The 25,172-nt window shown below is 39.3% G+C and overlaps 1 protein-coding gene across 6 annotated transcripts in view; it reads left to right on the top strand.

The window, feature by feature from the left end:
• Nucleotides 1–24,598, top strand: part of TBC1D30 (TBC1 domain family member 30) — a 57,821-nt gene extending 33,223 nt beyond the window's left edge. For 4 of the 6 annotated variants that reach the window (XM_052774325.1, XM_052774320.1, XM_052774322.1 and 1 more), the window contains 10 exons: nt 2,665–2,790; nt 3,878–4,063; nt 7,731–7,899; nt 9,338–9,506; nt 12,457–12,562; nt 18,031–18,143; nt 18,317–18,456; nt 20,111–20,317; nt 20,526–20,582; nt 21,891–24,598. In XM_052774325.1, coding sequence (XP_052630285.1) covers nt 2,725–2,790; nt 3,878–4,063; nt 7,731–7,899; nt 9,338–9,506; nt 12,457–12,562; nt 18,031–18,143; nt 18,317–18,456; nt 20,111–20,317; nt 20,526–20,582; nt 21,891–22,672 — 1,995 coding nt within the window. In that variant the 5' untranslated portion in view covers nt 2,665–2,724 and the 3' untranslated portion in view covers nt 22,673–24,598. The remainder of the gene's footprint in view (nt 1–2,664; nt 2,791–3,877; nt 4,064–7,730; nt 7,900–9,337; nt 9,507–12,456; nt 12,563–18,030; nt 18,144–18,316; nt 18,457–20,110; nt 20,318–20,525; nt 20,583–21,890) is intronic. The other 2 variants (XM_052774321.1, XM_052774324.1) reach the window with 1 other exon arrangement.
• Nucleotides 24,599–25,172: the final 574 nt, after the last annotated feature.

The following is a 25,172-nucleotide window of genomic DNA, read 5'->3' as shown; positions in this document are numbered from 1 at the left end:
CCAGTGGGATTTTGCTAAACTGACTTTATTGCTTTCTTCAATAAGGTTTGAAGTTCCCTAGCCTAAAAAAAGGCATGTCTATTCATCTTTTCTATAAAACTGAGTCACATGATCTCAGCTTTAAAAATGCAATTTTAATAAAAAGAATATTTTTCAAGCTTTATAAAATATATGTAGTTCTATATATATTTGTTGCATCAGATTAATTTCCTTTTCTTTTTGCGATCTTTTCAAATCAAACTGTTTCTCTTCACAAATTCGGGGGGAAGGAAACAGAAGGCTTATAGTGGCATCGTTTTCCTCGCACCACTATGATTTTACTGTTAAGCTACAACTCCAGTGAATCGTTATATCCATCTAACAGCCTTTTTTCTTTCCTGAAATGTTCTTTTCCCACACTCCAGTGAGTCTCTCAGACACTTTTCTGTGGTACATGAGTGGCAGAGGTCACAGAATCACAGAATGGTTGAGGTTAGAAGGGACCTCTGGAGGTCAGCTGGTCCAACCCCCCTGCCCAAGCAGGGCCAACTACAGTTGGTTGCACAGGACTGTGTCCAGATGGCTTTTGAATATCTCCAAGGAAGGGGATTCCACAACCTCTCTGGGCAACCTGTGTCAGTGCTCGGTCACCCTCACAGTAAAAAATAGTTTGCCAATGTTCAGACGGAACCTCCTGTGTTTCAGTTTGTGCCCATTGTCTCTGGTCCTGTTGCTGGGTACCATCGAGAAGAGCCTGGCTCCATCCTCTTTGTACTCTCCCTTCAGGTATTTATGTAAATTGATACAATCCCTCATGAGACTTCTCTTCTCTAGGCTGAACAGTCCCAGCTCTTTCAGCCTTTCCTGATAGGAGACATGCTCCAGTCCCTTATTCCTTTTAGTGGCCCCTTGCTGGACTCTCTTCAGTAGCTCTGTCTCTCTTGTACTGGGGTGGCCAGGACTGGACCCAGCACTCCAGGTGTGTCTCACCAGGGCTGAGCAGTACTCTGCCTGATGCAGCCCAGGAGGCTGTTGGCCACCTTTGCTGCAAGGGCACACTGCTGCCTTGTGCTCAACTTGGTGTCTACCAGGACCCCCAGGCTCTCTTCTACCAAGCTGCTTTCCAACTGGGTCATCCCCAACATACACTGGTGCCTGGGGTTGTTCCTCCCCCGGTGCGGGACTTTGTACTTCTCCTTGTTAAACTTCATGGGGTTCTTGCCAGCCCATTTCTCTAGCCTCTCAAGGTGCCCTTGAGCTTATCAGCCACTCCTCCCAGTTTTGTGTCATCAGCAGACTTGCTGAGGGTATGCTCTGCCATCATCCAGCTCGGATCTCTGTCTTATTCTTCTTGTTTTGCCTGTCTCTGTGTTTGCTCACATGTGACCACGTGATGCTAACCAAAGAAGTAGCATTAAGAAAAGGGATGAGGTCTTTTCACTGCCATTCCCTGGTTTCCCAATGATTTTAAGATCGATACCAAAATAAAGGAAGCATTTTGGCATTTTGTGTTGGCAGCATGCTGATTGCCTCCTTTACTGGCAGCAGAAGGAGCAGGGTGACATCTGCATTATTGCCGTGGCATGTGACATTTGTTTTCTGGGGCTGGCAGAGAGAAAGGATCCAGTCAAACAACATCAGTAGGATGTCAGCAGTGCCAAAGGCTGCTGGGAGGCAGAACAGTGGCATTCCTCTGCATGGGTGGCTTTGCAGAAGTGTGGGAAGGAACATTTAAATGCAGAAAGCATGAGATTCTGGGAGCTGTCTATAAATTCCTTCATCATGCAACTAGCTAAGTGTTTAAATCTATGGGAAGTGTCTGAATTGCTTTTCTCACTTGAGTGAGTTAATGGCAGATATAAAACTCAACCAGTATGCTTTCATGATTTCTTTCGGTTTCCTGAAGAAAAAGATCCTTTATTGTTACTTGTTGTCATTGTATGATCTGTCATGTGTCTTTCATGGTTCAGGAACTTTTTAAATGTTTAATAAAGGTCCAGCCTTTGTCTTAGATACACATACATAAATCTGTTCTGGTAATTATTAGGCTTTGAAAAATAGTCAAAATGTTTGTTTTCAGAGCTCCCTGTAGCACCAACAGTTTAGGAAGCCCTCTTGTAAGAGTAGGTTACTCTGATCCAAGTGATACTTTCAGATCAATCCCAAATGGTTAATACTAGACACTATTTCTTCTACAAAGCTGATCAGAAGAGACAGACCTCTGGTAAAGAGAAGCACGACTAGATTTCTTTTGTGGGGTTTCCAGGAGGTGGATCCATGGCTGGGTTTGAGGAAAGCCTGCAGCAGTGTTACCTTTTTATAAAACTCCTTGTTGGTTATGAGGTTAGAAGGGCTGGACTGCCAAGGAGGGTTCTTGTAGGAGAATGCTTTCATCTTGGAGGGCCCCTGTGGATTCAGTTTCTGACAGTGGACTTGCATCTTTGTAAGCGGTTCATGGATCTGGACACTTAATGCTGTTTCCTTCCTTTCTGTTTTAGGGAGCAAGGTATTACTTGAATTGTGCAAAAATTGTTTTAGATATAGTCCTCTTCTGCATATTTCAAGTCTAACAGCAGATCACATATGGGTGAAGCTGATGAGGTTCATCTAACAGTATATATTAAAACTGTTCATATTTTATCTGAGAAATAATTCATTTTGTTGTCTTGCTTTGTGTATTTCTAGGTTTGGCTGACCCTAGCTGATCAGTACTTACACAGTATAGCCATTGACTGGGATAAAACCATGCGTTTCACATTCAATGAAAGAAGTAATCCTGATGATGACTCTATGGGCATCCAGATAGTAAAGGTAGCCAGCTAATTTGTTATTTTATTTTAATTTTTTAATGAAAAGTTGGATTTTCTAATAGATGGAATTTGGATTTATTTTGTTCTCTGCAACTGCTTTGGCAAAAATTACATCGTAATTCCCTTTGGCCCACCAAAATTATTTCTTTGGCTTCTTTGGTCCTTCTGCACTGGTCTGGTTAGTGTTAGCTGGGGAAAAAAATTGCTATTACTGATTTTTTTTTTTTTTTCTCCTCAATTTCTACTTTTTTATTTTAAAAGAAATACTGGAGTTTAATGGAGACAAAGGAACATAAGTGGGTTTTTTTTCCTCTTCTCTATAAATAAACACAAATGTTTGCTGGGACTAAAAAGCATGTTTTATAATATAGCAATTAAGCATTTTTCAGTTATCTTACAGGACTGAAACACCTTTGTCTATGTATATTTCTGAGCTAATTAACATTTAATATTTAAAGCAGTGGGCAGTTTTAGGGAAGAGCTTAATAGATTTGTATTGCTGTGGTGACTTAAATATTAGTCTGTTTACTTATTTAGGAGATATTACTCTGTTTAGGAGAGATTGTGTTCTATAACCACCTTAATTAAAGTATGCAGAGCAAAATACTTTGTGTTCCTGATTATTACAATTGTCATTTGTACTTGGTAATTTAAGCTTATAGACATTACTTGTGAAATATTAAACACTGTAGTACATGTTTTGCCTTTCACTTATAAATCACTTAAATCTCAAGGACACCTTTTTCTGGGTTTTTTTATGTTTTGAAAACTTGGTTGCCTAGTAGTTCTTTTATAGTTCAATAAAAACAGTTGCTCTTTTTTGTTCAATTAAGCAGCTGTTATATCTTGCCTCTTTGAAACCTAGGTGTCTGTTAATATCTTCTGTGACATCTTCATGTGAACATCTTTTAGGTAACTTGTTTGCTTAAGAGCTTGTTTAACCTATTTTTCTTCAGTAAGCTAAAGGTTTATAGATTAAAAAAGAAACATTTCCATCAATTTTGGGAGTATGTATTGGGAGGGTGGAGGTGGAAGGAAGTCTGTTCTTTCCTTTTTTTTTTTTTTTTTCTTTTTTCTTTTCTTTAAAGGACCTTCACCGAACGGGTTGCAGTTCTTACTGTGGCCAGGAGGCAGAGCAAGATCGAGTGGTATTAAAACGTGTTTTGCTGGCTTATGCCAGGTGGAATAAATCTGTTGGCTATTGTCAAGGATTTAACATACTAGCTGCACTTATTCTGGAAGTAATGGAGGGCAATGAAGGGGATGCCCTGAAAGTAAGTAAATTTTTTTTTTTCAGTGTTGAAGATTGCTTTTAGTTAGTGAACTTTAGAATAAACAAGTGCATGAATTTTGTAGACAGCCCAAAAGGGCAGGACACAAAGGAGTTAACCAATTTATATCTGCAGATTGTTTGTTATACTGTCTGAGCTAAAATGAACAGTTTGAATGTTATCACTGTTAAAATTTTTTGCAGACAGAAACAAATGAGGGCTTGGACATAATAAAAATAAATGGGAACACTGCTACTCGCTTTAGAATGTCTTATCCTGTAATCCCAGATCTGCTTCCAAACACCATAGGTAGCTGAAACCATCAGATTCCATTATCAGCCTCTTGTGTGGCGGTAGCATGTAAGACAGTTAATAAATCTGCTGCATTTTAAAGCAAATTCTAGGAAAATACAAAATAAATATTTAAAATGAAAGTAAATCACTTTGAAGCTACTTTCTGAGCTACAGTAATCATACAGTGTTTTATTTTTTTTAGACCTTTTCTATTCTAATTAACAAAAAGTTTAATGAAATTTATGATATGTCAGAAAATGGAAATACAGTTTACTACAGGATGTGGTTTAAGGTTTGCCAAGATCATGTGCAAATTTCCTTAGTAAGGAAAAAGTAAAGGTAAGGAAAGTAAGGAGTAAGTAAAGGAAAAAGGAAGAAAAAAAAAGTAAAGGAAAAAGGAAAAGTAAACTTGCTTATATGTGTGAGTTGGGGTCAGATTAGTAAAAGATGACTGTGACTCTTCAAGATACTAAGCTGTTTGTTTTGCCTTAGACAATGATTTAAATATGGTAAATATTTAAATTCACTCAGAGCTCCTAAAATATAAAGCTTGTGGTAGTAAGAGTCCAGTTAGCTGGTATTTAATACTTCATTGTAGAAAGCTGCCTGTAATAGGAAGAAATACCATAATATACCTACTTTATATCAGAGAGTAAAATTTCCTTTCAATAATTCTTGCTAAAAATTTCCTCAGTATTTTAAACTACAATTTGTCACATTTTATTGTGTTCTTATACTGTCCAGAAGCTCCCAAAACACATTATGATAATATAGAAAATACGATTGCCCAAGGTTTATGAAGTCCAAATTGATTATAAGAACTGCATGCATCCTTATATTATTCGTTTGTCTTTTACTGTGAGCGGTATCAGTCAGGCTCCTTGTGCTAAGGAGACAATGCAATGGTGCCAGACTGCTCCGGGGAGGTGACGCACTGAAGGCTGTTAGCACCAAAATTGTTCTTACCTGGCAAAAATAAGAATAGAAAATCCTATTAGAAATTCTAATAGAAAATAGTCACTTCTTTTCCAAGCTTAGTGCATGGGCTTTGCAGTGTTGGAATTTCCCCAGAAGAGACAGGGAAAAGGGAAGGGGGAAAAAAAAAAAAGGAACGGGGCGGGGGGGGAACCCAAGGAATTGAGGCTTAGCATGTGGCCGTTTCATTGTTGTAGTCACTGTGCCATCTAAAGCAAGTGATGAGTGACTTTGGAACAGCTGCAGAGGCTGTTGCCTGTAAAGCTGCCCTCAGGATTGGAGCTACGAGGAAACTATGTTTGGATTATTGCAGAATATATGAGTTAAGGGAGCAAGGGGCTTCTCAGGGCTCGCCAGTCAGGTCCCCTTTCCGGGAAGGACGTTACAAACAAAAGCTCTGTGTCTGGGAAGTGTCTCCCAGAGGCTGGGAAACAGCTGGTACTACTGACACCATGGGGCTTTATCAGCACAGGACCCAACATGGTAGCTTCAGTGAATGCCCAGCCAGGGGTGCTTGAGTCTCTTCACTAGTAAGTAAGTATGTTTAAGTTAAATCCCTGAAGACACCTCAAAGTTAGCCTACTGAAACTGTGGTAAGCCAGAAAATCACAGCTTGCATGTGTAGAAACTATCAAAGTATGCATAAGGTCTCATAGATATGGAAACTTAAAACCCATTTTTTCCTGCATATTATTGTGGGGAAGTACTACAAAGTCAAATAATAAAAATAAATACAGAGAGATGTGTCATGAAGAAAGTATCTATTGCAAGCTGGTAAATATGTGAAGCTGCTTTTTTAAAGTAGCATTCTCAAAAAAAATTCACATCAGTGAAATAGAATGGACTTCAGTGTTGCAAAAAGATTTTTGTTCTTTCTTATGCTCTCATGTATCTGAGATTTCTGAAGTAATACCACTCAGTAGGAAGGGAGCAAAAGCCTTTATAAAATAGTTTCTTTAAGGTAGGGATTTATGGCTTATGTCATAAGAAATTAATGAAAACCCAAATAGCATAGTTGTAAGTTAATGTTGCTATATTAAATTATTCTTCCGATGGTTGAAATACATCTGAACAAAATAAAGCATATTTTTAAAAGACAATGAGGTGTCCCAGTATTCAGCAAAGATTAGGGAATGCATCTGACAAAATATGAGACTCCAACTTATTTGTGTACTATGTTTTGATCACCTGTTTCCTTCAAATCCTTAAAAACTTAACAAAACCAAAAAGAAACCACCGTCAAAAAATGTGTAAAAGCTGTTGATTTGCCTGTATTGACTACTGATCTACGTGCTTTAAAACATGGAACAGAAGACTGTTATTGCCTGAAAAAATCTTGCAAGGACAAGTGGTAGCATCCTGTCACAAGCAGCTGGGAGAGAAAAGGAAGCAGTAGGACTATGTAAGGTGGTGCTCTTGGAAGTCCAGTGTTTGCCAAGCTATTTTTGTGGACATCTTATGAAACGAGAGGGATTGGAAGGAGGATTGTCTCCTGTGTGTGAAGGTGCCATGCTCCTCTCAAGCATTAGAGGCTGCATGAAAGAGATGAGAAGGATGCTTGTTTGAAATTTTAACAAAGGAGTAATGGAGAGCTGAAGCACATGGGATGACCGCACGCAGGCTCTCTGGATATGGTTTGTAGAGTGGCCATAGAGATTGTTAAAAGATCCTGAAGTGAAGGTCAGCGTCTTCCATTGGGCTGATGATATACATCAACTTCTGCATATTTCTTCATTGCATTTGTTCATTCAAAAGTTTGACATTATCCAGTTAATACATTACCACCCTTGTAGTTGAGCTATCTCACTTGAAACAGATGTCTGTTTAAAAAGTCTCATGCTGCTTAATTTAGCACCTTTTAAAGTGACAAGATGAAGTGCAGCACATGGTAACACATCACAGTAAAATGTGTGGAGAATGTTTTTTAAAGTACAGTATCTTGCATTTTGGAGAGGGGAAAAAAGATGATTTGGAAGATCAGTCTTCTAGTTGTGGCAGTTAACAACCAGAGAAGGAACAGTGGAACTTTCCAACAGTGTGGAGAATCTCATAAACACATACAGCATCAGAAGTGCCAAAAGTTGCCTTTGGTTTGAGTAATGCTTCCAATTTGGGCATAGCTTAGTGTGACATGGATTTTGGTCACTAATGGTTCGTAAATTCTGGACAGCTTCAAGGGGCCTTTGCGCCTTGATTGCTTGTGGATACCTAGAGTACCTGTGGATACTTAAAATAAATGTTTTCTCCCCATATAAATGGAGATACCAGAGACATGTGTTGCCACTGGCTCCAAGCTGTTCTTTAGTGAAGAGAGAACTTTAAAATTCTATATTTTTTTCTGTTATTCCTAGAAAATAACTGGCTCTAAGTCCTACATGATTATATTTTGTTTTCCCCACAGATCATGATTTACCTAATTGATAAGGTGCTTCCTGATAGCTATTTTGTCAATAATCTCCGTGCTCTCTCTGTGGATATGGCTGTTTTCCGAGATCTTCTACGAATGAAGCTTCCTGAACTGTCCCAGCACTTAGACACCCTGCAACGAGCTGCTAACAGAGAAAGTGGAGGTAGGTTCAACAGAAAATGCATTTAAATTATTTTTTGCTATCGTTTTGTCTAAGCACTGGTCTAAAAATACAGTCTTTTAAGTGTTTACGTGAGTTTAGTGCTTATATATTTTAAATTGTTAAGGTGAAAGATGACGGTTTCCATTGTTGATAACCTTAACATAAATAGGTGTGCTCTCAGGAAAAAAATAAAGGGGAAATAATTTGGTCCCACCACTAATCGGATCGTGTTGACAAGGATATAAAATGTATGGAGTGACAACACTGTAACACATAGCTTAGTACAAGGGCTACCTTGAAAAGGTTGTTTCTTGCCTTAGCTCAAGATACCTGTCCTACCATTGCTCCTTGTAGTTGCTAGCTTACATAGCTGTTCTGTGAAGAGTTACAATGTGAGAGCCAATGGTGGCTGGTTACTATTGCTTCACCTGGATGCTTAGCAATACACAGATGCAAAACTCAGAAGTACTTCTTGGGTTGCTAGCTGAAAACTGGCTTTGCACTGTGATTCCTCCCCCCCAGTGTAGCATTCCCTCCAGACTTCTTCTAAACAACATACAGCTCTTTTATTTGGTAGTGTTTTGGGGAAGGTGTTGGTTGGTTGAGGTTTTTTTCAGTCTGGAAGCTAAATGCACCCTTAGTTCCATCTTAGAAAAGGTCTGCTACCATGTTCCATGTAAATAAACTGTGACTGTACCCAAACTGTGTAAAAACAAAGAAGGGGTATCACGGAAGTATTTGCTGTTTGAAAGTGTTTTCACAGGCAGCAGCCTCTTTGGTCATGGCCTTCAGTGCATCAGTTGATACTAGGATGCACTAAGTGTTCTCTGAGCATAACAAGAAAGTAAAACTTTAGAGTTTCAGGCTGAAATACTAAAACTTGTTTGAAACTTAACAAGCCAAAAGGAAAACTGAATGTGTTACAGTCGCTTCTGCTAAGCTGGCAGTGCATCAGGATATTAAAACAATAGATAAAACTTTACAGAGGCAGTCACCTTCACCTTCATGTAGATAAAGACTTCTTATGCCATGAGTTTCTGAAGAAATGCAGTGGTTTTGGGTTTTTTTGGGTAGTTGTTGTGGTTTGGTGGGGTTTTTTTAATAAAAGCTTTTAGTTCATATGGCTTTGGGGAAGGAAAAGCAATCTTTCTGATATAAGAAGAAAAAAGAAAGGTGTGGTGGTGTTTTCCAAGGTTTACAGTCTAAAACCAATGCTGCTGCTGCTTAGAGCTTTTTGCAGTGCAGCAGAATGAAACATGAAGAAGTATGTAATTTTTCCATTGCTCTTTTTCTCAGCTTATCTTTGGACAGCTGCAGGCTAAGTAAGTTTTGAGCAATAACAGAGGTGCTAGAATGTCTGGATTTCAGTGTGCAGTTTATATTCCTTGTAAAATAATAGTAAATTACAATTACTTTAAGATTTTTACTTTTTTTTCAGGAGGCTATGAACCCCCACTTACAAATGTCTTCACAATGCAGTGGTTTCTGACCCTCTTTGCCACTTGCCTGCCTAACCATACGGTTCTGAAGATCTGGGATTCAGTATTCTTTGAAGGCTCTGAAATTATACTGAGAGTAGCTTTGGCTATCTGGGCAAAGTTGGGAGAGTAAGTGGTTATTTTTATCTGATTTTTCTTTTCAGTACGAGCAACGTGTGTAACTTACGTTGTTCCGAAGGGCGTGTTCTTAATTCTAAACAAGATGCGATCTTTCAGGAGAATGATTCTGCTTTGAAAAAGCTGCACAAAGTGCCTCTATGGCTTCCCCCAAAACATGTGCTTCTGGCATTGTATCAGAATGGGCATGATAATTAATTGACCCTTTCTGCAGGAAATGTCTCCAGTTGTTTGTGTTGTCTGTGTGTAATGTCTTCATGCTATGCTAAAAGGTTGGTTGGACTTCCCAGAACGTAGACCTCTGAGGAAGCTAGTAAATACTCTGTGGAAAGACATACAGAGAGACTTAAGGGTGACTAGCTAATTTAGTTGGGTGCCTGAAGCTGGGGATGTTAATTCCTTATTTTCACTTAAGGAGACTTAAGGATTTGAGCCTATTGGCTATACCCAAGAAAAGAGTTCAGTGTTACTAAGAGAATGATTTAGTGTTACATGGTTCTTTTCTGTTAAGGCCTGCAAACAAATTTTCCTGAAATTCTCTGCTTTTAAGCACTTGCTAGCCAAGTTTCTATTATAGTCCTTTATGGCCTTGGAAACTCACCACATAGGACAAAACACAAGAGATGGTCAGTTCCTCTAAACTCCTCTCTTGTCATAGCAAGTATTTGCATTCCAAAGACTGTACAGCGCTCCCGGAGGAATGAGTTTTGTCACTGACTTCAGTGGGAGGTGTGAGCTCTGACAGGGTGAGCAGATGTTAGCTCAGCTGGAAACTTTTTTCAGCTGGTGTCAGCAGCTGCATCAAATTTTTCTTGTGATGCCTATCAACACTCACCTTCCTTTGTTCCCTGAGACTGAACCACTGGGATTTATGCTAGCTCTGTCCTTGGAGGTTTCATTTCTTTTTTCTTTCTAAATAAATTAGCACTGTAGGCTAGTAGTGTTGTAAGAGACTTTGTTTAGTATATTTAATTTTTAATCTGAAGAATAATGATTAGAATAATAATTTCCTATGAGCTTTATTTGTTCAGTTCATTAATGAAACTTGCATGAATCATTTACATTAGGATTAAGCTATACATAGTCCCATTGTGCTTTATTACTTTGCGCCACACCTTTAGATAAAAGGTCCTATTGCAGTGGGTCTCTGTGCACCTAAAAGCTGTAATTATGAATGTTCCACCTCATAACACGATAAAAAAGAAAGTCGCTGCTTTGAAGATTTTACTACAAAACTTAAAGCAAAAATGAAACGTGTTTTATAAAAACTGGAAGGAACAGAATGAAGAAAGCTGATCACACTGCACACCTTGTAGCTGTTGTTTGTGGGGCATGGGAGAAGGTCTGGGAGATTTGGGGGCAATTAACAGAAAGGGACACTGGTGGGATAACCAGAGATCCAGAAAATGATGAGTCACTAAAACTGAACAAGAATTGAAATACAGTAAGTTTGTGATTAATGATATCAAACAAGATGAGGAAGTAAAAGATCGGGCCCTGTGTTTTTGCTGGGAGAGTATTGTGATTTTGTTCCTCTTTCTTCTCCACTAGAAATAGAACAGGGGGATTTAAAGAAGTGGGGCCTGAAACAGTGATCATAGTCTCATGATCTTCATACTTCTCAAGACTATCTTTCTAGACCCAAAAATGGGGTGAGAAGTGCATTTCCTAAAATGTGGGTGGTTCAATCATACTTCTGTTTTGAGGGAGACTGAAGGAATGGGGAGGTTAAAAATAGGTGCAGCAGAGAAAGCAGTATGTGGAGGTCATGAGAGACTGAAGGTATCAGGGAAGGTAAGCAGTAAGCTTGTGATAATTGGCTACATACCCATTGTCTACTTTTTTTCTTTAACTACTTAATCATTCTTTTAGCTAAACTATGTTAAGATTTCAGTAGGAGTTTCATAGTTCAATGGTTGTTCCCTATAGACACTGAAGATCAAGGGAAGCTTCCTCTCCTAATCCTTAAGAAAAAAGGCAGGGTACTTTTTTGATCATTCCAGCAGCTGTATTTTACAGGGGAGGCTACAATATGCAGCCAACAATGCACTTGTTTGGGATAGAAGTAAAAAAAATTTTTCACTTGACGGGAGAGGATGTTTAGCAGCTGACTCTAACGTATGTAGAACAGCAATTCACGAAAGCATATTATTCATATTTCTTTTCCTTTAGCTGACACTCTGTGGGTGATTTTACATTTTTAGAAATTTTAAAAAAAGTGTGGGGAAAAAATCCAGAAAACCCAACTGACCCCTCCCTCCAAAACCAAAACAAAAACCCCCACAACACTAAAACAAAAAAAAACCCCAAACAAACAAACATCGCATCTCTAATTTAGAAGTAGCATTCACAAATATGCAGGATATGAGTGAATTTTCCTTCATTCTGCAGTATGTGAGCTCAGCTCTTTTGAATACAATGACATATTTAAATACACTTATACTTAATTTACTCCACCAGAATGTTTTCTGGCTAGCGAATATGTTCCCATCTGACAAAACCACAGTTCACGCAGTGAATTCAGCCGTTTGGTGCATAGTGAAGAATGGGCGATGAGGCAGTCAAGAAATCTTCATGCTCCCTTTCTGAGCTGGTGGGGGAGCTCCCTTGTGCTAGTAGGAGGGAGGATTTATTGATTCTCATGTTGTAGAAGTGAAAGGGGCAGAGGGAATAACCTGTCTGGACATGCATGAATCCTTTCTCGTGAGCAGTCAGGACAGTAAGCTCTGCTCAGTACATCCTTTTACTGCACCAGCATTTCCTATGTGATGCGCACAGTTTTATTATTTGGAAGTGTATGGAGAATTGCAATAAACTTAAGAATTAAGGCGGCTAATGGAAGCGCATATTTCAATGATGACAGAAAGTTCAGTTTTGGTTTGGAGGGGTATATTCATATGTAAAAGTAAAATAAAAAAACCCAACATGTATTTTGATGTAGGCAAATAGAGTGTTGTGAAACTGCAGATGAGTTTTACAGTACCATGGGCAAGCTGACCCAGGAGATGCTGGAAGACAGTCTGATTGACAGCAATGAACTCATGCAGGTGAGTAATTGTGACATAATTATTGTTTGTGCTTTCTACACATCCTTCAGGTGCTGATTTCTAACATTACGTTTTTGTTCAGATACTGCAGAAACCTAAACTCTTCCAAGAATAAAAGTTTAAGATAAATGAGTTGAGTTAGCATGTCAATGAAACAAATAGGTGACCTGCAGTTAAAGCTAAAATCTTATCTTATACATTAGGAACAGAGAACCATTAGGCTCCATTTGATAAAAATTGGTTGTATGTTGACAGCTGAAAGTTTGTTGTGATATAATGCCCAATTGGATTTACACAAGTAAGATGTAGAATCTTTTAGTAGTCATAATTTTTAGGATGTTCTTTTGTTTTATGTTTTGGTCAGCTATTTATTACACTCTGTCCTTTTCATTCTGCAGAGACTGTGGGAGGCAAGAGTTTATCAAGCGAGTAGGAGAAAAAAAATATCCTTCATGATTTAAAAAAAAGTCATGAACAGTTGTCAGTGAACTATAAACAAAGACATTTGTAGATAATTGCAGCCCCTGAATTCTTAAAGCATACGTCATTGTATGAGAACAAAGATCCACAGTGTTCTGGGAAAGGAAAGGGCCGTTACTACTGCAGATACAATTTTACTGATTTGTACTTGCACTTCTTTTTGTGATATCCTTGAGGTGTTGTCTGCCTAGATGTTTTATAAAGACTTCATGCTACAGTTCTGGAACTTTGCTTTTGATGAGTTAGAGCATGGTGATTAAATGGGTTCAAATACAGGGCACATGGTTCACCTGAAATATTTTACCTGTCTTAGAGGAGGGAAAAAAAGTAGTCTCGGTCTATGAAGTTGCAAGAGTTTATTAACAGTGGTTAGCAGTTGACGTCCGTTACCCATTATTGGAAGCAAAACTTCCTGAGTGTCTGGGATAATACCTAGTCTGGTAAAGTACTGCCCTGAAGTAGAGGATTACTTTCAGATTTTTTATTTTTGTTGTTATTTTTTTTTTGTCTGATGAGGGAGCTCTAGGAATGGGAGAGCACTGTGGCTTTGTTTCAATAAATGGAAGTGCAGCTGGTCAGAGGTACTTGCATGCTTTTTAAATAAGTGTTAAGGTTTCTCACAAGACAGTTCAGATATTGAGGATGCGTGAGGAAGGCGGCACAAGCTGATGCCTTCTCATATTCATTGTGTCTTAGTTCCTGGTCTCAAGTGTAATATAAAATCAAGATGTGAGAAAGAATAATGTTGGAAAAGCTAAAGTGGACTTTAGTGACTCAGTGAGGATTTCTTTCTTTGCTGTTGTGTGTAATAGAGGATAAGGCATAGGCAACTTACTGGTTGAAGGTATGGAAGGATCTTTTGGGTTTTTTCCACTGTTGCAATTACAAGTATACTAAATTAGCAGTCTTTTTGTGCTTCAGCAAAAATAAGCACTTGGTACAAGGTATATGTGTACTCATAGGGTACATGTGTATTTTGTGACACTGACAGGAGCGTTATGGTAGGATAGCATCACCATTGATACAGAGAATGTGTCAGGTTTAAGTTTTCTGCATAGAGAAGCAGTGTGTCTGGTTTATGTGTGTTCTCTCAGTTGAAGAAACCACACTGTGGTTCAGGTAGTATTCTTAAGTCAAAGGCAGGCACCGACAGTGTAGCTCTCTCCATCTGAGGTGTTCACTCCAGGCCCTCTTTACTGTAAGTGGAGAGAATTAAGCGCTAAAAGAGTTTACCATTAGGGTATGTGAATGCCACCATGTGTCTGGCTGCTGCATTTGAACAATTTTCTCTGTGCTGGAGAAGAAAATAAAGAAATATGAACCACTGCATTAATAAAAGGATCCAGGCTGCTTGAAGACACTGTTTTTTAAATTGCTTTAGGCTTTTACAGAGGAGTCAGCCTGCTGACTGAAAGTTAGACTGCTTTGTTTTCAAAATGTTTTGGGTGGGTTTTTTTTTTCTTTTTTCCCCTCATCAAAATCAGAACGGTGAATTTACATCTAATACTTTTTACAAGGTAGCTCAAGGATTAGTATCTTACTGCAGGAAAGAATTAATACCCTACTCTGCCTTCCCTACACATTTCAGTAAAGGTTGCTGGTGGCAATCATCTCACTAGAAGACAAATTGTGCTCTAAAAGGCCTGCTTCCTTTGGGAGCTGGAGGAGGGATGTGTGACTGATCCTTCAGGGGCAAGTGTTGACAGAGCAGATGTCTAAAGTAGATCAGAGGACTCTTGTCCTCATTCTCTCCACCAGCATGTATAGTTGGTACAAGTTTATAATTAAAAATGCCTCCCTCCCTCCCTCCCATGCAGACAGTACATATACCTGGGATTGAGGGCTTAAAGCTTTTGCAGATTTGGCTCTTGCATGGCAAGAGTTCTTACAATGTTGTACTGAGGAGAGCATGGAGGGATTGGAAGAGCAAGCAAGCCTACAGCTTCCTCCTTTTTCACATTGAACAGTTTAGGTAGATAAAGGGTAAGTGCTGTACATGTCAGATGCTAGACCAGGTATGTATTCAGGACTAGAAGCTGAACAAATACGGTATTCAGTAATGTCATTTTATTGGCCTATTAATAAACTTTGGTTCTAACATGGAGACAGAAGGCTGTACACCAGGTGTCTGCAGATATTCTAAGCAACGTGTGCTAGATTGATTACACGCTTTCATGTCTTCTCAGAAAGCGAGCATTTTTATAAGCAGCTAAACTAATTCAGTTTGTATGCCTAGAAACATTGCAGCATAGAGGAGATGAGAAGCAAACAGGAAAAGGAGAGGCATCCCTGTGTGCTTACTGTGGCGGAGGGGAACAGGGATTAATTCCTCTGTAGTACCCTAGCATTTTAGACCATCCTCTGTAGATGGTCACCCTTATTTGATGGTATTCGCTGTTAACTTTCTACTTGAGTAGCACTTTGGGGTTTTTTGGATTTGTTTTTGCTTTTGCTTTTTGTTTTGTTTTCTTAGTGAAAGTGAAAAGAGAGAAGAGCCTTAAACCAGTGTGGGGTGGCTCTTGAGATAAGTGTGTTTGAGCTGTCTGCAAAACTGCTTACTCTCTTGGAAGCCACAGCCTATCACTTTCTGTATGGTGTTCTGCTGAGGGTGTGGATGGCTTTGCATTTTTTAGGGTAAGGCAAAGGATTGTCAAATGCTACTGATTTAAGGTGAGAAGAGAGGTTTTTTTCCTTGTCTCTTTTCTGGTTCCCAGAATCTGTCTCTTATGGCCATAAATAAGATGGTAAGTTTGGCTACATCATGGTTCATATGTGTAGGCTGTTTCACTCTGGCACAGCTTCACCAGAATTAACCAAATGGCATCCAAGGCTGTGTACAAACTAGGAACAGGCTGCTTTGACTCTGAAGCATTGCTGTGAGGAGATCACAAGTGTTGATTGACAATGTTTTTTTAATTTCCAGTGGAACTTGCATCAGCATAAACTTTGTTTGTGGATCTCTTAACCAGGTGGCAAATGAGGCCTTCAGTTATAATCTGATAACAAGTAATTAAGCTAAAAACGTGTATGCTAAATGAAAGAAATTGCACAGGATCTGGAATAGACGCAGATTGGAGACAGGCAAAAGCTAAAAGCATAATCTAAAACAGTAGGTGCAAGGAGTAAATGGAGGATTCGGAGTCGACTGTTTCACTTAAAGGGTAACTGGCATATGGAACAAGTTACCTGAAAAGGCTGTTGACATAAAGGGTAGAAATAAATTCCAGACACACCTCCTTCTCTATGAAGGGAGAGACTCAAGACATATGGGGAAAAAAAACAGGGTGGAGATCAAACAAGCAGGCAGGCACGTTGAGCCGGAGGTAGATCTTTCTCCAGATCATAAAATTCCTTCATCTAGTAGACTGCCAGGATATCACTGTTCAGGCCCTAGAGAACACTTGTCTTTCACAGTAGCATTGCAGTTTCATGGAGTGGCAAAGTTTCAGTTCATGCTCTGGGTTTTTGTAGGCATCCTCCTTGCCTCAGAGTCTGTGCATGGCTCGAACTGTAAAAAGTGTTTTCACGCAGGAGCCTTTTGAGCTGCACTGCAGCCGGCAGCATCCTTCCTGCTCCTCATTGCTTACAGCATTACCATTAGTGAAACAGTTTTTTTCTTCTTCTGTCAGAAAAGGTCTAGTACTGAATTCATGTTTGTGATTTTCCTTAGTGTATTTAGCACAGGCAAGGCACAGTTCAAGAATGGATTATGTAGAAATTGTTCAAAATTTCCTTTCATCTTAACTGAGGCCATTTGCCTTCAGATGAAAATGTCACTGACTTAATAGCACAGGGGGAAAAAAAAGTATAAGTGAAGAATTCCTGTCATAGCTAATGAGAAATTGTTATGTTGCTGTCTTTCAGAAGACATTTAATTTTCAAGATGGGGAAAAGCTATAATATTTCAGAGAAACTATGAGAAATGATATTTTGGCTATTTTCCTTTTTACTTCTGACATTGAGACTCCCAATGGATTGTGTGTCAGTTATCTGAAAGTCCTGAATAGTTGTAAGTGTACAAAAGTAGAAAAAAAAAAAGGCAATTAAAATAGGTAGGAACAAATCAGCAGTGATATTGCAATGAATACGGTGTGTCTTTATGCCAGGTTGGCTGGTGACACACGTTCTGTTATTACAAAATGGCAAAGCAAAAATAATGCTGAAAGCAAATACATTTGCAACTATTTATCTTCTTTAACTCTGAGTACTGAAGTAAATAAAATGTATTGGAGGTTTTTTTATGGCCTCTTTTTAAGTTCTAGGGACTACATGTTGAGTTCAGAGAGTTGCAGAGAGGTTTCACCATGCAACAAATTTCTTTTAAAAAAACAACCCTGTCCCCCCCTGCCGAAACCCCCCCAAAACACCCCCTATCCCCCCCAACAACAACAATCAAACCCAGAAACTGAGAGGAGGAAAGTTAGCTGGATAATGTTGGGTCCTTCCTCTTTGGCTGTAACTTTCATGTGGAAGTGATTTCCTTCACACAAGTTCTTGGGATCTGTTAATAGTCCATATCAAGTGAGGATCTGCTCCTTCCTATCTATGCTAATGTCAATACCTTGTTGAATACTTGAGCAGAAACGTAGGTCTTCTGGAAGATTCCCAAAACCTCAGTGATACGTTCATGCAAGTGAAATCATAATTGGAGGAGGAGGAAGATTTCTGGTGTGCTGGCAAGGAAAGGATTGGCAATGATTATTAAATAAGTATAGGAGTTGAAAAGGACCCTACATCTCATGTTATCTGTTCCATTTTTATTTTTTTTTTCTCTGTACCATGTATTTTTCTAGTGAGTCAGTCTTTATTTTTCTTGCAGGAAATACTGACTGAATCATAAAACTAGACCATTTGCATTTTACAGCACTGGAGAATGTGCAGCCTTTAATTCTGCAAGACTGAAAGTCTGTTCATGGAGAAATCTTTTGTGGGACTGTTAGTTAAATTGAAAATTTTAAAAGCTGCATTTTTTTTTTTCCACCCCCTAGACTGTTTATACCATGGCTCAGTTTCCCTTCCCACAACTGGCAGAATTAAGGGAGAAATACACGTACAACATTACTCCTTTCCCTGCAGCAGTGAAATCAACTTCACTTTCGGGGTAAGTTTGAAATGCACTGCTTATGGCATATAAGGTTATTGTTTGCCCTGCACAGATAGTGAAAAGGCAGGTGGCATCCTTCCTTGTATGCTCCTAAAGTTGATAAAGAAGTTTGGTGATGATCATATTTAAGAATTTCCCTTTCTTATTTCTCTTATGTTCTCATTTGACAGAAGGCTAGGCAGAACCAGAGACAGTGATGAGGAGAATGACCTAGATGATGAAGACTCAATTGCCAATGCAATTGGCTGTCTTGGACCATTAAGCGGGTTTTTGGCACCAGAGCTCCAAAAATACCAAAAACAAATGAAAGGTAAAAGTGCTTTTGTTCATTTTGGAAAACGTAGTTAAATCTGCATCACCTTGCAGAAATCATCTATAGCTTCATCTGTGAAAGCTGCTTTGAAAATTGTATTTTATATTCACATAGAGCTTACAGCAGGTACCAAATGACTTGCTCTGCAGTCCATGAAGATGAGTTCAAAGTCAGGTTTGAAGGCTGTATGTGTAAATTAAATGACAGTGTGGGTTAAGGATTTGGCTACAGTAATGGTTAAAAAACCAACCCCATAGCGTTGCCCACCCACATGAAAAAAAAAGCACATGTGTGGAAAAAAGTCCACCCTAAATCTGTGCTTATTTTCAAGAAAGCTGTTAGGTAGTCGGCATTTTCTGAAGAGTGTACATGTAATCTTGACCTTTATTAGCATATGCATGGCTAATATTGGAACCGGTCAGCGGTGAGTGAATTCTGCAGGTCATTTCACCGCGCTTTTGGCCAAACCTTCAGACTGTTGTATGTTTGGGGTATATTCACTTTTTTTTTTAAATTGGGTATGGTTTAGGTGTTGTCTCTATTTTTCAAATCCATCCACGTTGTAATAAAATTTCTGACAGAATTGTATGTTCACCTGTGCAAGCTCTACAAGCAGAACAAAATTCTGATCCATACAAGCAAAGCAGATCATTTGTTAACTTGCAGCAGCTTTTACAAAATGGTACTGGATCAACAGTGATTTTATGATATCCTGGGAGAGGCTATAGTTATTTATCCCCAACCCACCCCCACCTTCCCCCCCCCCCCCAAAAAAAAACCCTGACTGATGTAGCAGTCGCTGTTATCTGATTACACGTCATTCTTGTGGCTTGGTTTCACCGAGACCTGTAAGCTGCAGTTGTCCTCTTGATTGCTGTGGTGGTTTGTTTTTCCCTTCCTGAGGGACTGTAAGTCTCTACCTGCTGCTTCAAGCTAGCACATAGTCAGAACATCAAACTGCTGTTGCAAACTAAGCCAAAGACAAACAAATATCCCTTGAAAAAGAATTACCCTGTTGACCCTGGAGTGCCAGTTTGGTGGTGCATCAGAACCAGCTGTGAAAATAAATTGCACTGCTGCTGTTGCTCTGCAGCTGTTGATCAGAGATGCTCTCAAGTTGCCTGATCCTCAGCTGCTCTGCGCCTATCCCTTTTGTTGCTACTAGCAGCTTTCTCCCTGTTGTGCTATAACTGTTTCTTGATGCTTCTTGTTGGTATCACTAGGTCGGTTGTATAGTCTCATGCCTGCTTGACTGTAATGTATTTTATAACTTGCATTGTTAGCCTCCTCTTTGACCAATTGAGTGTCTTTAATAACCAGTTTCTGAATTACTTTGGTGATGGCTTGATATACTTTTGGGTAATTGAAGAACTGTGCTTGTAACTTTGCATTGCTATGTTAATTGACTTTTGTACTCTTTGAACTCCCCTCAAACCCTCGCTATTCTTAAGCAGTAGTTCTAGAAATGTAATACTTCTTATTATAAATAGTGCAACTTTGTTAAATATGCATATTATAATAAATTTTTAATTAAAGACTACAGTTAAATAAGACTATAGGAATCAGACATAGACTTTCCTTGCAGATAATCTGCAGAACTCTTGAGTATGCCAACTACTCCTCATCTCCACTTTATTCCCACTCTGTGCAGATCAGAATGAAGAACAAAGTCTGGGTTCCAGTAACATTGCAGAATTAAGTCCAGGAGCAATAGACTCTTGCCGAAGCGAGTATCACGCTGCTTTTAACAGCATGATGATGGAGCGTATGACCACTGATATTAATGCACTAAAAAAGCAATATTCCAGGATAAAGAAGAAGCAGCAACAGCAGGTTCACCATGTGTATATCAGAGCAGGTAACATATCAAAACGTGCTTCATTTACCAATTTATTACAAGCTAACTTCATCATAGGAGACAAGGCAAATAACATTCTTTTACTTTTAACCAAATAGACAAAACAAGAGAGACTGATGGAATATATAACACATTAGTAGTAAAGTGGATACTACTTCGTACAGACAGATTGTAAATGAGAGGGTGATGTTTTTTCTTCTTTTGTCAGGATCTGAAGGTGACGACCCTGGGATTCTTTTAGGTCCCAGGGACCAGCTGAACAATGGTACTTAAAAGTGTCTTTGCTATCTGGGTGCATTGTGTTGATCTCTCTGATTAAAAACTTCAAATCTCTGGCATTCTTGGAGTTGACATACTGATGCACTGGAAAAAGTGAAATGAGGAGATGAGTACACTTCAGACCAAGTGGCAGGTAGATTCCTAGCTGGTCCATGTTATCCTAACTCCTCTGAGTTCATCCAGGCATGGCAAATTATGCAGCTGAAGAACTGGCTTAGATGTTCCATTGTGGCCGACAGTTTACCTAGCCATAATGATACTGCTGTGAGGATTGAGCTGGACATCAGTCCGTTATTTAGCAATCTGTGTTACAGAGCCTATTTCCCCAATTGGCAAACTCAGCAATGCGGAGGTTAGCAGGAGCAGCGCAGCTGAGGGTTTTAGTGGGTGTGCAAGCTGAACACAGCCCACCCCACTCATTCCTCCCCACTTAGGTGTCACCTTTCTAAAGTCAGCATTGAACCATGCAGATGGGTCACTGTGGAGAATTTTTATTCCTCTTCTAGATTGTCTAAATTTGTCCTAGCAGGAGCATTTGAATACATAGAGCTGCAATTTTTCATTAACATCATTTGTAAGGAATTTTTTTTTTTTAAATATTGGCAAAGTATTTGCTTTAAACAGAGGCTGTAGCCAGCAGAAACAGTGCAAACAGTAAAATGTTGATTCCCAAGGATTGCCAATCCCCACCCCCCAAACATAAACCTTTCTAATCTTACTAATCATGATGCAGGGCTGGGTTTGTGGTTTAATCAAACTGTCATCTAATTACCTAATTCTGAGTCTACTGCTCTGGTTTAATAAGAGGACCTAATAGGTGTGGTTTATCCATTAGAAATACATTGGTTCATTCTCCAGTCACACAAGCCTCATGGAAAGGCTTATTTGACTGACCTTGTATGGGGACTGAAGTGCCTCTCATGGTTGGAAGAGAAATGAAGGAGAGGGGAAAGATCAGAAGCCAACGTTAATGTTAAACTATCAGTTACAGTGCAATTCCAAAAACTGAGATGCTGTTTTTGTTATGATTTATTTTCATGGTATTCCTGTATTCCATAGGTAAGAAGCAGGGAGGGAGGACAGAAAATCTTTATTATAGAAGTTACAGCTTTGTGTTTGACCCCAAGATGAAAGAGAAATTCAGTGATTTTTCTTTTTTTTGCAAATAGCTGTCAGTCCTACAAACCTTTGCTATATCTCATAGAAAGGCATCCAATTTGGTGGGGCATCCTTAGAACATTAATTGCTTTTGTCCTTTTACAATACTGTGTTTCTCTTAAACACTTTCTTTCAGACAAAGGGCCAGTTACCAGCCTCCTCCCTTCTCAGGTAAACCATTCCCCAGTGATAAACCACCTCCTTTTAGGAAAGAAGATGAAATTGAATAACAGGTCTCTCAAAAACGCTGTTATTCACATCCCAAGTCATGCTACAGGGAAGATGTCTCCCATTCCCCAAGAAGATCTTAAAGCAAAACTGAACTCTCCATGGCGCACTCACATACGAGTTCATCGAAAGAATATTGCTAGGGCCAAAGGCCAGCTGGGCTATGGGGATACTGTAGGACTAATAGATGAGCAGAGCGAGAGCTGTAAAACAAATAGTCCTGGTGCAAAGGAGGAGACTTCCAAACATTCTGACTCTGGAGAAAGAGAAGGAGGTGGTTTGGATGACAGGACTACTCGAAAAGCTGACCGGCAGTCATCTGAGCCAGTCTCTATGGACAGCAGTACAAACATGTCAGTGGTTCAGCTAAAACTGGAAGCGCTGGAACTTGCCTCGGATAACAAAACCAATGCTGAGTCAACATCCCATCAGTCCAGCCAGCCATGTTTATCAGAGTCCTCCAGTTCATCCAGCGACAGTGGAAACCTGGCTAAATCTCCCCAGCCTGGGAACCTGAAGCCACAAGTCTTCAATCCTTTTCCCAGCGTCAAGCCTCTTCGAAAGTCAGCTACAGCCAGGAATTTAGGGCTGTATGGCCCCACTGAAAGAACGCCAACTGTACACTTCCCACAGATGAGCAGAAGTTTCAGTAAGTCTGCCAGTGGCAACAGTGGGACCAGGAAACGATGATGTACTTACTACCTGGCACTTTCTATTTCTGAGAGCAACAAAAAATTTGTATTGCCTTTTTTTTTTCCCCCCTAATGTGTGTGTGTGTACATGTGTCCCAAAGCGTTTCTAATCTTTAATTAAGTAGTGGGGACAAAAGTGGTTACCAGATGTATAAATATGTGTCTTTGACAATTGTGCTGCCGTGTTGTTATGGGATAGATTAGTGAAGATGCACTCTGGCACCCTATTGTCGATTCTGATGGTTCTGTGGTAAAATAAATACTGATTTGCAGTGTGAAGCACACTGTTTCTTTAAATCTAACTCGAACATAAAATCACTGGCTGCCTTTAACCCCTCAGCCCCCCATGGCTGCCTCCTGTCTCCTTCAAAGCTTGAAGGACAAATTGTCTGGTGCAGCAGACACCTATAACGGTTTTTATGACTGTTATGCAGCTTCCCCTTTAGACCTCATCATCATGCTCTGTGAGCAGCTGGAGAAGCCATGACTAACAGAAGCACAAGCAGCCCTAGCAATCAAAAGTATCCCTTTGTGTCTGGCATGACCACTTAGCTACTGGGCCATCTGGCTTCAGATGTTCTTGAGCAGCATTTTGTGCTTCTCTTCCCACAGCAGTCCTCTGCTGATACTGCTTTTAATATAAATGTAATCAGTGAGCATGAGAATAGCAGACATAAGTCCGTCCACAACACTGGTTTGCTCCTTTCCTGTTACATATGTACATACATACATTTCTGCTACTTACTGCTGGACAGTTGCAGCATGCAAAATTAGGAATTAGGTACAACTATATGTGTAGTTGTATGAGTATTATGGCACATCTTGGCTTCAGTGGATTTAAAAGCTATTATCTAGATTACAGACTTGTAATTAAATCATATTTGCCAGCTTAGCAGTAGGTAAAATATATGAATGTTCCAAAGTAGTTTAGGGTTTTAAATTCTATAGATAGAGTGATTAGATACTTAGGGTGCCACTTATCATTAAAAGCCAACACATGAGCCACTGTGTAAGTGGGATGAACCCGTGGGACTGCCATGGGCTTCCACGGCTTGGTTCTGGTTTGGTGTGAAAGAGCAATGGCAAAGCGATAAGCTGAGTATTTACTTCCAAATCAAAAAGCAAAGCTGGTGAATACTGTAAGACAAATACTTTTTTTTTTTTTCTATATATATTAAACAGGCAGGCAGAGAAGCTAAATGTGGATAATTCAACTTCAGGGTTGCAAAATCAAGCACTCAAACTTCTAGAAATTCAGGTTGCTCTTAAAATGTTACAGCTCTCCCGAATTGCATGTATTGACTGTGATTCATTACTTTATTGCTTCCAAGTTTCCCATGACATGAAAGTGCCATTATTTTAAACTGGAGTAAAAGCAGTGATGATGAATCAGTCCCATTGTATGTAATATCTTACTTCCTCTTTTAAAATTCTTTGTTAAATTTGCAAATTAATATATCATTGTCTATTTATTAATGTATCCCATAACCTATAGGATTTGATATCAGTTTTACTGTATACAGTAACTTATAAGCTGTACAATATACCCTGTTTACTGTTGTGGGGACAGTTTTATTTTGTTGTTGTTTTATACAAGTGTATGCATATAAATAATATACAAGTATGAACACTATAAATATAAACCAGATGTAGATCAGATCTTGCCCCTGCCTTATTTTCAGGTTATAGTAGTATTGTCACTAATGATTATTTATAGTGCTAATTAAATTTAAAATAATGTAGAATTTAGTCAGTGATCATGGACTGTATGAAAATTGTTTCTGCCTTGATTAAGAAGAAATGGACTTCTCAAAATTTTACTGTGAATCATTCTCCCCAGTTTTTCTTAGCTTCAGTGTATCACGTGGCTGTATACGGAACCAGTAAAAATAAAAGGACTGTCATTCTGCAAAAACTGCTAAAATGTTGAAAGTACATGTATGAATTTTCAACACGCTAAGCTGTGATTAAGCAATGAAAAATTAGCAAGCTTTGCATGGATATTGGTCTGGGGAAAGAAATGCCAGTAGAATACAAGTTCTAGCGATTCAGACCTAATCAATAATTGACGAGTGTGCTCTGAAGGTGTTGTACTCTACTTGGACCATTGGGATTGAGGCAAAGGAACCATGACACCTCAGTGCATTAGTTTGGTGATGTTTGCTGCAGGCAATTTTCTTTAAGTACTGCTAGATGAGAAAATTGAATGTCACTTCAGCTGTTCAGTACCTCAAAGGATGTTTACTCTCTACCTGAAATCTGCCTGTTGAACATACAGCAAAAGCAACTTCATCGCTTGGTACTGAGGGTGGAACATGAAGATGAGATCCAGAGAATCAGGAAACTCCAGAGACGTTTTCAATTTTTTTTTCCCTAATGAATCCCTTCAGCAAATGAGGTCTGGTGATGCGGCTGTGCGCTTGGAAGAGTGGCATTGCAGCACTGAGGACCTTGGGAAACATCATGGTGGGAGTCTCTGCTCCATAAACCTCTGCATT

This window comes from Harpia harpyja, chromosome 23 (assembly GCF_026419915.1).
Source record: "Harpia harpyja isolate bHarHar1 chromosome 23, bHarHar1 primary haplotype, whole genome shotgun sequence".
Lineage (NCBI taxonomy): Eukaryota > Metazoa > Chordata > Aves > Accipitriformes > Accipitridae > Harpia > Harpia harpyja.
Note: the sequence above shows the minus strand (reverse complement) of the source record. Positions and strands in the feature narration are given on the sequence as shown.